Source organism: Hippopotamus amphibius, chromosome 14 (assembly GCF_030028045.1).
Source record: "Hippopotamus amphibius kiboko isolate mHipAmp2 chromosome 14, mHipAmp2.hap2, whole genome shotgun sequence".
Lineage (NCBI taxonomy): Eukaryota > Metazoa > Chordata > Mammalia > Artiodactyla > Hippopotamidae > Hippopotamus > Hippopotamus amphibius.
The window spans coordinates 76872423-76884640 of record NC_080199.1 but is presented as its reverse complement, the minus strand read 5'-3'; the positions used below and the strand labels follow the sequence as shown (position 1 = coordinate 76884640).

The 12218-nt window shown below is 40.1% G+C and overlaps 1 protein-coding gene across 1 annotated transcript in view; it reads left to right on the top strand.

The window, feature by feature from the left end:
• LOC130835882 (phospholipid-transporting ATPase IB) overlaps positions 1-12218 on the top strand; it is a 416937-nt gene that overhangs the window by 263362 nt on the left and 141357 nt on the right. Inside the window, exon 27 of the mRNA XM_057707762.1 lies at positions 8054-8128. Coding sequence (XP_057563745.1) covers positions 8054-8128 — 75 coding nt within the window. The remainder of the gene's footprint in view (positions 1-8053; positions 8129-12218) is intronic.

Below are 12218 nucleotides of genomic sequence, written 5' to 3'. Positions count from 1 at the left end.
TGGGAGAAGTATCTGCAAAAAAATAGATACATGTAACTGAATCACTTTGCTGTACACCTGAAACTAACACAACATTGTCAATCAACTGTACTCTAATATAAAATAAAAAATTTGTAAACATGAAGCATAGGGGGATTAAGGAAGCTGCCCTGATCAGGTAGCAATTCAGTGAGTGAAATTGATATAATCTTTGGCTAGGTGCATCTCACAGGTGGTGGGATAGACTGGTAACAAGGCGACAGAAATTACAGGAGAGAAAGGAACACGGTGGAGTGACAGAGTAACAAAGCCTTTTCTTCTGCATAATTCTTGGAAGGAATGCTTATTTGTTGTATGGTAGCAGTGTATAAAGGAGAAATAACTTCCCCTCATCCGCCTTTGTTTCTGCCCTAGTAGTCAATAGCTTCCATGCTTTCCTTTACATTCATAGAAATATGTAAACATGTGGCATTTTTGTTGTGGATTTACAAGGAATGGATTCTATACGCATTACTCTGTAACTTTCTTTCTTGTGTGTTTTTTTTTTTTTTTGATGTTTATTTGGCTGTGTCGGGTCTTAGTTGCGGCATGCAGGATCTTCGTTGCGATGCACGGGCTTCTCTCTAGTTGTGACTCACGGGCTCTAGAGAGCTCAGGCTCAGTAGTTGTGGCACTCAGGCTTAGCTGCTCCATGGCATGTGGGATCTTAGTTCCCCGACCAGGGATCGAACCTGTGTCCCCTGCATTGGAAGGCAGATTTTTAACCACTGGACTGCCAGGGAAATCCCTCTTGTGTTGGTTTGCCTTGAAAAAATCCCTAGAAGTTTTCTAAGTATGTGGTGTTCGCTGATGGCATTGGGCCTGTCCAGAACTGACCCAGAAAGAAAAACTCTCCAAAGATTTCAGAGATGAAACCTAGCCTGTTTATTACCATAATCTTCATTTAACTCTGGTCACTCAATCCCATATTTATTGGACAAAAGATGCTGGAGGGGGAAGTTCCTAGGGTACCTTGCTATTACTGTTATTATAATTTTTTTATTTCTGATAACCCTTATGCTATAATGGCATCCCTGGTTTTTTCCCCATAATTTCCTGTCTACCTACCTACAGACTCACCTATTCATTCTCCCTTTTCCTTTGTCAATCTCAGAGTGTTTCTTTGGTACACATCCCTTCATTTCTATATGTATAGATTTTACATTTTAAAAGACAGGATTGCTGTATTCACCCCCTAATAAAGAACTTTAAGGGATTTCCCCCTGTGCTTTTTGTTTTGTTTTGTTTTCCACTGTTAACAGTACTGCAAAACAAAATATGTTTTTATGCACAGGTGCTTTTATGTATGAGAAATGAACTGCTAAAAATAGAATTTCTAGATGACGTGTATGCTTCTTTTTTTTCCTAGTACATATTGTCAGACCAAACTCCAAAAAGATTGCAGCCCTTTGACTTTTAAACAGAGACCTTGAAGCAGCTCAGGCCTGATTGCGCATCAGTAGAGCCCGGTGTTGCTGCCACTTTAGTGAGCAGCCGCATGGCCGAGTTCTTCCATTACCCTCTGCAGGGTACTTTTCCACTTCAGGCCTCTACTGTGGGTCTTGGAAGAGCAGAGTACATTGAGGAACAGGTCCTCCCAGTCCCCGATGAAGCAATCACCCAAGTATGTGGCTGGGAGCTGAGAATCTGAGCAGGGGCGGGTGCAGCCGCCGAGGTGGTACAGTGGCGGCTGGGACCCGTAGACAAGAGTCTGTGCAATTAGCCAGGACGGTTACTGCATTCTTGGCAGTGAGGCCGCAGTTAAAGCAAAGAAGGATCTTTTTTCAAGAAGGAAAAGCCATTTAATAAGTTTGGGTCAGCTTGCACATAACAGCACTGCATTTGAGCAAGAGAAACCCCAGGAGCTTGGCAAACCATCGCTGCTGGCCCGTCTTCCCACCAGCTCACAAGTCTGAGGACGTCCAGGCAGAACCTGGCTCTCTGCTTTGACTGTATCCATTTAATAGCATTCCTAGTTAACGGGCGAGTGAAGGCAGAGGAATCTTTGCCCCCTTAATCCAGAAGAGTAAAATTTAGTGGCTGTAGCAAGACCGTGGTCCAAGTAACCACACAGAAGGGGCGGGCGGTGTTTCTGCCTTGCGAGCTGTGAGCTTGGGGGTGCAGCTTGGAGCTGCAGTCCTTCAAAAATGACATTGATGTTTACGAACTGGGCAGTGCTTTCTTTTTTGTAGATGAATTAACATTTGTATATGACTAACCAGTGTGAAAGTCTGATTTTATAGTGTGTCAGGCAGCCATCGTGTACCTGTCTCGTGAATAAAGTAAAAACTCAGTACATTTATATAAATATTTTAAAATGCAGCGTGTTCTCCTACTTTTTCCATTTCACCTAGGGAAATCTTGCCAACGTAAAATCAAGTTTGAGTGTTTACAATGTAAGAGAAAACCAGCTCGTGGATTTTGAAATTAGGAGCCGGATTGTGTTTGTTTTGTTTATTTAGGTTTTAGGTTTTTTTCTCTCTCCCAAATCTTTCCAATGAAATAAACAGGTCTGATCCTCTAATGATGGATTATTTGAATGAAGATCGAAATTGAATTGGAAATGTTGAAAATGAGCTGGCTTATGCTTTTCAAAAAGCTGCGGCACCTGCAACTGATAAAAATTAATACAAACATATCAAAAATATTTGAAGAAACATGTGGCCCAGCCAGTGCCAACTTGGACAGAATCAGAACACTGGCTGGTTAGAGGAAATAGGTCAACATTCAGCTAATCAAGGATGTTAATCTGAAGTGAAGATTGGAAACTGTGGCATGGTTAGGAGTGCTCGGGGCGAAGGTTTGGGAAAGAGATGCTTGATTTCCTTACTGTGTATTTTCAACAACTAAAATGTCATAGTTGTATGAAATTCACTCTCAGTCTTGAAAGTGATTGCTCATTAATAATTTATCAAGATATATTTCTAGTTTAGGAATCTCATCTTGTCAAGTCCCGCGTTCACAGCCATCGCTACCACGGCCTCTAAAGAGTAAGACCTGTGGTTCTATGCGTGAGGTCAGGCCAGAGAGGAGTTGCTCGAAAAGAAGCGAAGCTTTCTGAACCCCCATCCCAGCCACGCAGATTTAATCATGGCTTCCTGCAGTCTGTCACACGCATTATTTTGCTTATAACAAACAAGTTACAACATGGTTTCAAAGTTTTATCGGGTTGAACCTAATGAACCTATCTCTTTCATCTAGGGTTTCTCAGCAGTGGCACTGTTGACTTCTTGGACCAGAGAATTCTTTGCTGTAGGGAGCTCTTCTGGGCGTCATAGGATATTTGGCAGAATCTGTGGTCTCTACCCTCCAGATGCCAATAGCAGCCTCAGATGGTTTCCAGACATTGTCAGGTGTCTCAGAGGCCAAATCAACCCTACTTGAGAGTAACTGCTTAAAACAGTTACCTAAATAAACCGTGAACGTGTTTACAGAGTTCAAAATAGTACGCAAAGTGTGTGAGTCTCCGTACCACCCCCTCGAGAACACTTCTGCTACCTCAAGATACTGAATAGTGACAGTTTCTTACGGGTCTTCCGGAAAGTCACCACGTGTGTGAGAGTGTATCACCTACTCTGTATACTCATGACCCCTCAACGTGTACCTTGATAGTTTTCATGTACGAATACATCAGTGAGTTTTGTGTCACCGTGCTCACAGACCTATATCGCTCTTTTTAATGTCTGCATAGTGTTTCATTATTAGGGGTGGATTATATCCATTTAACTAGCTGAGATGCAGGTTCTAATTTCTTATCCTTCCAGACAATGCCACGGTAACAGCCTTGTATTTCATGTTGCATACCACGTGTTTATATCTATAAGATACAGACTATGTTCCCAAACATGGAATTGCTGGGTCAAAGCAAAAGTATATATTAAGCATATTTGTGGACAATGCTGTATTACTATCTGGATATGAGGGTAGCTATTTCTTCAGGTTATCAAACTTTTAAAGCTTTGCCCATTTGTTGGGTAAAAAATGATGGGCCTTTGTGTGTGTGTTTCATACAAAGTGAGATTTCCTGCATTTCTAAGTGGTTTTGCATCCTGTGATCGCACTGCATGTATAGTCTTGGCCTGTTTTCCTGATAGCTTGTTGGGCATTTTTTTTTTCTCATTTGTAAGAACTCTTGTATAGTAAGGAAATTAGGTCTTCACAGATGTTACAAATATATGTGTGCTGTTTAGTCATCTTCTTTCAACTGTACTAATATTTATCTCTATGGAAATGAATTGTTTCAAATTTATTTCTCTTTTTGTATGATTTCTGAGTTTCATGTCATACAGAAACTCAGTTTCACATACAAAAAACAACTCTTTTTCCTGTTTTCTCCTAACGCTTTGAGTTGCGTTTTTATGATTAAGTATTCAAGCCATCTGTAGCTAGTTTGAGTATATGGAGTGAGACCAAAACAACATATAATTTTTCCTAAATAGCATGGCATTTTATTATATATTAAAGGGCATTTCAACAGAGTGAGATAAAGGTGGCTATTAACCAAATACTGTTAACATAATTGCCTCATGTTTGGGTACAAAATAATGAAGCTAGATCCATGCTTGGTGCTTGCAGGGAACCAGTGGAGGGCCATTGCATCTCCATAAGGAAAGGCAGTGACCTCAGAATGGCAGGCGAGGGCCTCGTCCACTGTAGGGCTTTGTAAGTTAGGGTTATGAATTCAACCTTATTCGAATAGTGTTTCTTTTTCACATTTCTCTTATACTTAACATATATTTGGGGTTTTATATTTTTATCCTTTCAGCATTTTTAAATATATTATTAATATAACAGACATACTTGGTATTACTTCTGTCATCACATTTTATATGTTTTCAGCTCTTCATGTTTCCTTGGTTTCTACCTTTTGCTGAAATTCTTGTCATGCTTTATTTCCCTAAGGACTTGTGAACCTTCACTGCTGACTTCTGGTATTGTCTACTGTGCCAGGGAAATGTGAAGCCAACTTGACTTTTTCCCTTGTAGGCTGAATGCTTTTTCTGCCTGAATATATTAAAGAGTTGATCCTATAAAATTTTAAAACTCATTAATTCATATATCAGTGTTTGCGTGGCTGTTGGTATTTTTATAGCTGTTGTTTTGTTTCCTGGGAACAAAGGGTGCCTTCTCTATTTATTGGCTGATTAAGGTTTTAGAATATTTCAGGAATTTTTCTTCTATTATATCTTTGAATGTTTTTTCTCTTCTTACTTTTTTTTAAGGTACACCTTTGGGATTTTTGTTGCTGTTGTTATTATCTTTGGAAGGCTGTCAGTTTCTCTTAAAATCAATGTTAACTTTTGTCCTTTGCTCAGCATTTGTTTTCTTGAGCCTGCCCTACCCGACCCTGACTGGTTTCAGCAGTGTCCATTCTGGGTTTTGTTTCCCTTTATGTGGCCTCAATCTGTCACATCAACCTCTTCTTATTCATTTCCTTCTTTAATATCTTACACATCTTATTTTAGCTCTTGTTTCAATGAAAAGCCACATCTTCTTTAGCTCTTCGGCTTGTCAAGAGCATTCAAAATATTTTTCTGTGCTTAGTCCTGGTTCTTTCTGTGGAGATTGTTTCATATTATTATCATTTATTTATATGTCATATTTTGTTTATATTTTTTTCTTTATTATTTTTTGATAATGTCTAGGGGAGGGGGCTTCAGAGTTTTTTCAGAGCACTTTCTCATCAATGTTCCGTCTTTTCCGCACTGATCACCTGTCACTTTGCAGTAACGACCACCTCCCTGGCCACCATTTCTTCGCTTCAGGTGAGTGGGAGGCCTCTGTGCCTCACAGTGAATCTCTGTGTGTTATGGGTTTTCTATTAGGTGAATTTGCATTTATTTCTTTTCACTTTACCTCGATTGGTATCTTCTGGGTCAATTGCCCTTTGCTCCTTGCTGTGCCCTGCCATCGTCCTCAGTCACTTCTGGGGGGAAAAGGCATACGTGTGCACACTGCCCTTGATCTGCAGTCTGCCTGCTGTGTTGAACCAGTGTGGGGACCTCAGCTGTGACTCGTACCTACCTCTGTAACTCACCCTCTAAATAAGAGCTGCGGCAGCTCTTTCTCGGGTTGTTTCACCTGTCTCTCGGAAACCTCTTCACTCTGAAGGTTTTGTCTGCTGTTGACATTCTCCCTTGATTTGATCTCACTTCATCATATAAGTTTCTATTCTTTGTCATTTTTAGTTTTCATTAAGGCTATCTCATGATTTCATTGAAAATAGCTATTTTCTAATTTCAATTATTTTTGCACTTTCAATTGATATTAGGGAGGGGAGGGCGGTAAAAATATCACTACTCTACCTTCAGCAAAAGACAATACACCAACAGAATTAAGCAATAAGATAGTTTTGTTCACTAGGTATTATCAACGTTTGCTCAATTGTTTGAATAGGACAGGAGAAAAGTAGACCACAGTCTTGGGAAAATTAGGTTAAGACCTTTGAAACCCTTTACAAATACGTTTGAATCAGGTCTGGGTCTGGACTCTCATCGCTCTGAAAGTTTGGTTGAAGTATTGATTGCCAAGGCTCACGTGGTAGGGAGGCCATGGAAATAAAATTGTTGTTTTAGAGATGGCTGATATTTGAATAGGGATTGTAAAAATATTCTGAGTGCAGAGCACAAACTTCTGATTCTTAGTTCTCCACCAGTGTTTCTTCACTGAGAATAGCCAGGCCTCGTGGGGACCTCTGGGGAGAGAGTTGACATGAAGAGTGAATAGGAGTGAGGAAGAGTTTTTGAAGCCCAAGCAAACTTATCTTAGATTTCGGAGGGATCCCGGGCAGCCTTTTGAACGAGGGAATGAGATGATGAAGGCTGTGCTAAGGAAATTCCAGCTGGCCGTGGAATTGAGGTATTCCGTCCAGTCCCACTGGGACACGGTAAGTCCTTGTTTGTACCAAGCATCTTACTGGGTACAGTTGTGCAAACTTGGGAACAGTTCCTGGCTCAGGAAGCTTAGTCTGATGGAGTCAAGAAACTGCTTCTGAAAAATCTGACTTAGTAAAATGTTGGTAGCAGAGGTGATCTCAGCCCAAATTATTGTGGGGTGGCTATTCTGTGTTGCTAAAGTCCTTCCACTATAGTAATGGATTTGGTCTGTCATGATTTTACACCATTAAGGTGGATTCTGTGATTAGCATGGGGTATGTTAAAGTCTACCCCACATCACTGGGATCCTGTTGTATCATGTAAATTCAGCTGAATTTTAAACAGCAGCATTTTGTACCCCTGTTTCTGTATTTGCTTGTTTCTAAATCAGGTTTCCATCCAGCCTCCCGATGTTTTGCCCCCTCTTCTGCTTCACCGCCTCCATGTCTTCTCCTAATTATACCTGGGATGGTTCCTTCTCTAAAATAACTTTTTTTTCTTTGTTGTTCATGTCCCTGGCACTTTACCCTGCAGCTCTTTTCCTGTCAGCCTTGCCTAGTCAATTAGAATTATGGTCTACTTGAAGGTATAATCTGCATTTATTTATACATCCCGTGTTATTCCACAAAATGATTTGAGCATGTTTCTTTCCTATTATTGTGTGTTGCCCTTTGCTAAGGTGGTGGACATTTGATTAAGGAGGGTCAGTACTTAATGAACTAAGAACACACGTGACCATCAGGGGAGTTTGTCGTTTTTTATTTATTTTTATCTATTTGAAAGTCCGACAAAGATAAATCATATTCATCGAGTCAACTTGTAGGAGAAAGAACATGAAGTGGAGAGCCTTCCAGTATTGAGAAAGTGTTGACACAAGACATAGTAGATGTCAATTAAACACAAATAGCTTTGCTGTAAATACATGCATGCTACCTATTAAAATCGATGTATACCTTAAGTGTAAATTTCCCTTAAAATATTTGTATTTGTGACATAGGGAAACTGTATTTTATGAAAGCACAGCGGCTACGGTCCTCTGGCTCTTTATCCCTCGACAGCTGTGTCCAGCTGGTGGTCCACATTCCCTGCTACTCCTTCAGTGAATGGAAACATTTAGATCAATATTGATATGAAACTTCATGAACTTTTTTCTCTTTCAGCTCTGGTTCGCATTTGTTAATGGATTTTCTGGGCAGATTTTATTTGAGCGCTGGTGCATCGGCTTGTACAACGTGGTAAGCATTCCCCGCCTCTAGCTGATGGCATGCAGAACTGCACTGTTTGTCTGCAAAGTGTATCTGAGTCCCTCATCTGCATCCGTGGCAGGCAGCACAAGATACATCTGTAGGGCCTTGTTGCTGCCACACATCCTGCAGAAGCCCAAACTCCCCACACATGGTTTCAATCATAGCAGATCATTCTTGAATAACCCCATGAAATTATTAACCCATATATCTTGATAATAGACCCTTGTTACCTCCTGACTGAATGCCTGGGCAACATTTCCATGTTTTTAGCTCAAGAAAAAAATTTCTGAACTACGTGTAAACTCATTCCACTCCATAATTTCACTTCTGAATTCTTAAACATAGATGAGAATATACAGTATGTAACCTGGTATCCTTTTTGTCCTTCTTAAACGCGTATCTGTCCTTGCGGAAGAAAGTTTTCTCCCACAGTTAGTGCTAAAATAATGAATTCTGACTTCCAGTTCCCTTGGTGAATAGTAATCAGCTTATTTGGTATTTTTCACGATTTTAGAGTTCTGTTTTCATTACTTGACTGTAATGAATTCAAAAGCTAGAAGTAAATATAAACTATAGACTAAAATGACGAAGTAGCTCCTTAGCCATTTGTTTTACTGGCAGGGGGTGTAGCTTGGTGCTGTAGAGACCCCAGTAGGGCACATTTCTTGAGTTGCACCTTCACTACTGTTCTGGACCCTAACTCTGACGTTCTCTGCCCTGGGGGAGTTTGTATTCTGAAGCAGCCAGCATAGGTAGGCATAGATGGACGTTACCAGACATACAATAATGTAAATCGTGGTGCTGTAAATATGTATAGTTTGTATATACATCTGCAGCTGGATGTTCAAGTCACCCATCCATTCAACTCCCTCTTTTTTTTTTTTTTAAAGTAACCCCTCTGCTAGGTGCTCCATATAAAACCTGCATATACGTTGCTTCAGCCCTCGTAGCTCGACAGGTGAAGGGGATCACGTGTATAGACCAAGATGCCGCTGAACCAAGTTCAGCTTTTGGGTTACTCGCTACAAAGTGCACTGGTATATTTGTTGCTGATAATTATGCCCCCAAAGACAAAAGTGACAGGGGACGAGAGCAGGGCAGGAGGAATGGCCGGTTATCACCTGTGCCGGCAAAGCGGCTCTAACCACCTACCACGTGGAAAGGGGCTCCAGGGCCTCCCCTTGGGCAGATGGTTAATGTGGCAGGACTTCAAAGTGTGTTCAGTAGGTTAAAATTATGTGACCGTTTAGGGGGAAATATACTGCCTGCTCCGTGGTGATTTAGTGTGGAAAAGGCCAAGCCAGGCCCATGTATGAGTTTGTAACTAGAAGGCTGAGACCTAGAAGCTATGCTTTAGCGCTAAGGACTGAAACACGTCACCTGGCTACACAATGAAAGGAGCTGAGCCCTCTTTTCATGCTCAGGCAGGAGCGCTGGATCCTTTCCTCGGCTCTCTGCAGGCTTGGGCAGTTCAGGTTCATCCAACAAACTCGAGTTGGGTGTCTAGTCCACATCAGATGCTGATAGGCTGTGAGACGATGTTGATCAAAATATGGTCCACACACCACTCGCGTGAGGATCACCAGGACTTCTTTGAAGATGCAGATTCCCGAGCATCATCTCAACTAACAGGGAGTTTCTCAGAGATATTGGGAAGCAAAACAAAATTTTAAACAAAACTCTCTAGCAGTGGTTACCCACATTGAAGTTTAAGACCTACAGTGACCTTTGATCCCTAGGGTTGGGGATATGTTTTATACCCTTTGTGTCCTCCAGATGAGAGAGCACATGGCAACAGAGAAGTGAATTCCCAGGTGAGATGGCCCTGTGGTCCACGGTGCTGGTGTGGGAGCCGGTCACCCGGGGGTGGTGGCAGCGTGGGGACAGTCCAGTCCAGCGGGGTCAGAGGGTAATTGACCTCCACAGTCAATCACTGGAAGGGCCAAAGCTTTTGAGGACCTGGAATTCTGCCCTCATGGAAATTGTCTTGCTCACTTTTGTTTGAAATAGAGACTTAGAGAAAAGTCGCCAAAAAAGTACAAAGAACTGAATACCCAGAGTCATCAGTTATTAGCATTTTGCCCGCATTTGCGTTCTCTCTCAAGACACACACACACGTGCACACACACTGCAACATGTTTATTTCTGAGCCAGTTGGGAGTCAGTTAAGACATCGTGCCCCTCCTGCTCCATCCTTTAGTGCAAAGCTGGAAAGACCATTCCCTTAAATAACTACAGTATAATGATCAAAATCATAAAATTGAACATGGGTACAATAGTACTATCTAATCCATACTAGCCCATGTTCCAATTTTGTCATTACTTTTCTGTTTAGCATTTTCTTCCACTCTGGGTCACTCCATAGAGACCCAGTGCAAGAGGCAGTTTGTGACATCTGAGCCATTGCTAGTGACCTCTCTTCTGGGCTGGAGTCTCCCTTGCCCTTTTCTTCAAGCAGTATTTCCCTCTTGCTCTTTTCTTCTTCGGTACTTAACTCTTCATATTTGATTCCCCAAACCAGCGAAAGTAGCAAGTTACTGTTTTTCGAGTTAATTCTCATAGCACATTAAACAGCACTGAAACTGACTTGAAACTACTCCATCTCCCAAGGTCATGAATCAATGCCATCCTATTAGATGCTCATTATATCCATAGTCGAATTTCTACATCATTTTATTTTATGGGTAGAAGGAGACTAAAGAGGCCACCAGTGACAAAAGCTGCCATGAACAGATGGATTTCAGCTACATTTTATCCATTTTTTAGTGAAGTTATAACTCTAATGTTTTTAAAACTTTCAGAAAATGTATCCTACTTCACTTTTATCGTCAGCATAATTTGAAGAAAACTGAGCCAGCCTGACTTGTAAACATAAATATAAAATTTCTAAGCAAGGTATCAGCAAATAGAGCTCAACAATGTATCAGAAGAATAAAATATTTGACAAAGAAGGATTTATTTCAGGAATACTGGAGGCTTAAAATTTAAAAAACTTCCTAAATACCACTGTATCAGCCAAATAAAGAAGAAAAATGTGATCCCGTCATTAGATGCTGCAAAAGTTATTTGAGTCATTTCAAATGCCAGTCCCGAAATAAGGAATCTAAGTCATATAGGAAAGAAATAAGTTAACTGACTATAATGCAGACTATTTATAAAAAAAAACAGTAGCGTATTACCATAAATGGTAAAATTCTAAAACTATTTCATTTTAAAAAAGAAATTAGTCAGGGATTCCTGCCATCACTATATAATTTGGCATTGTTTTGGAATTTTCAGCAACTGCCAAGAAAATTACATAACTATTACAAATACTAGGAAAAAGTAAAATATTTCTGTGCTTATACAAATATGTGCACCAAAAATGGCCATGTTAAATATGTTCATATATGACTGTACATCTAAAAAACCCACAATATACCAGTAAAGAAATACTAGAATTATAAGAAAATTTGATAAGGTGGCCAGATTCATAATAAATATATAAAAACCAATAGTTTTTTTTTCTCTCCTGGCAATCACTAGCTTTTTTTTGTTTAACTCTAGCAATGAGCACTTAGAAATGCAAGGAGAATAATAATTACTTTCAAAATGTAATTAGTTATACATTTCATAGGAATAATTTTTATAGTACCTACATCAGCAACACCCAGAATCTTATTGAAGTATGTGAAACAAGTGGAAAGTCATACTATTTTCTTATATGGGAAGGCTTAGTATCATAAAAGACTTAGTATCAACCCTTCCAAAATTAGTATATAAATTTATAAGATTCCAAATAGAATCCCAATGGATGATTGTTTGGGGGGAGGGAAGAAGGGAATTGCATAAAATGATATTAAGGTATAAATGGAATTAACAGGCACCTAAGAATAAATCTGCAAAGCATGTTCAAAAAAAGAACAATCGGAAAGGTAGACTTACCTGAACATCAGCCTGTACTGTAAAGCTGCCATAACCACATCAACGTGATACTGACAGAGAACTGGACAAATAAGTCAGGGAACTTAGCACTAAATCCCAGTTCTAGATTGTAGATCTGTAATATGTGAGAATTTAATAAATGTCAAAGGTGGTA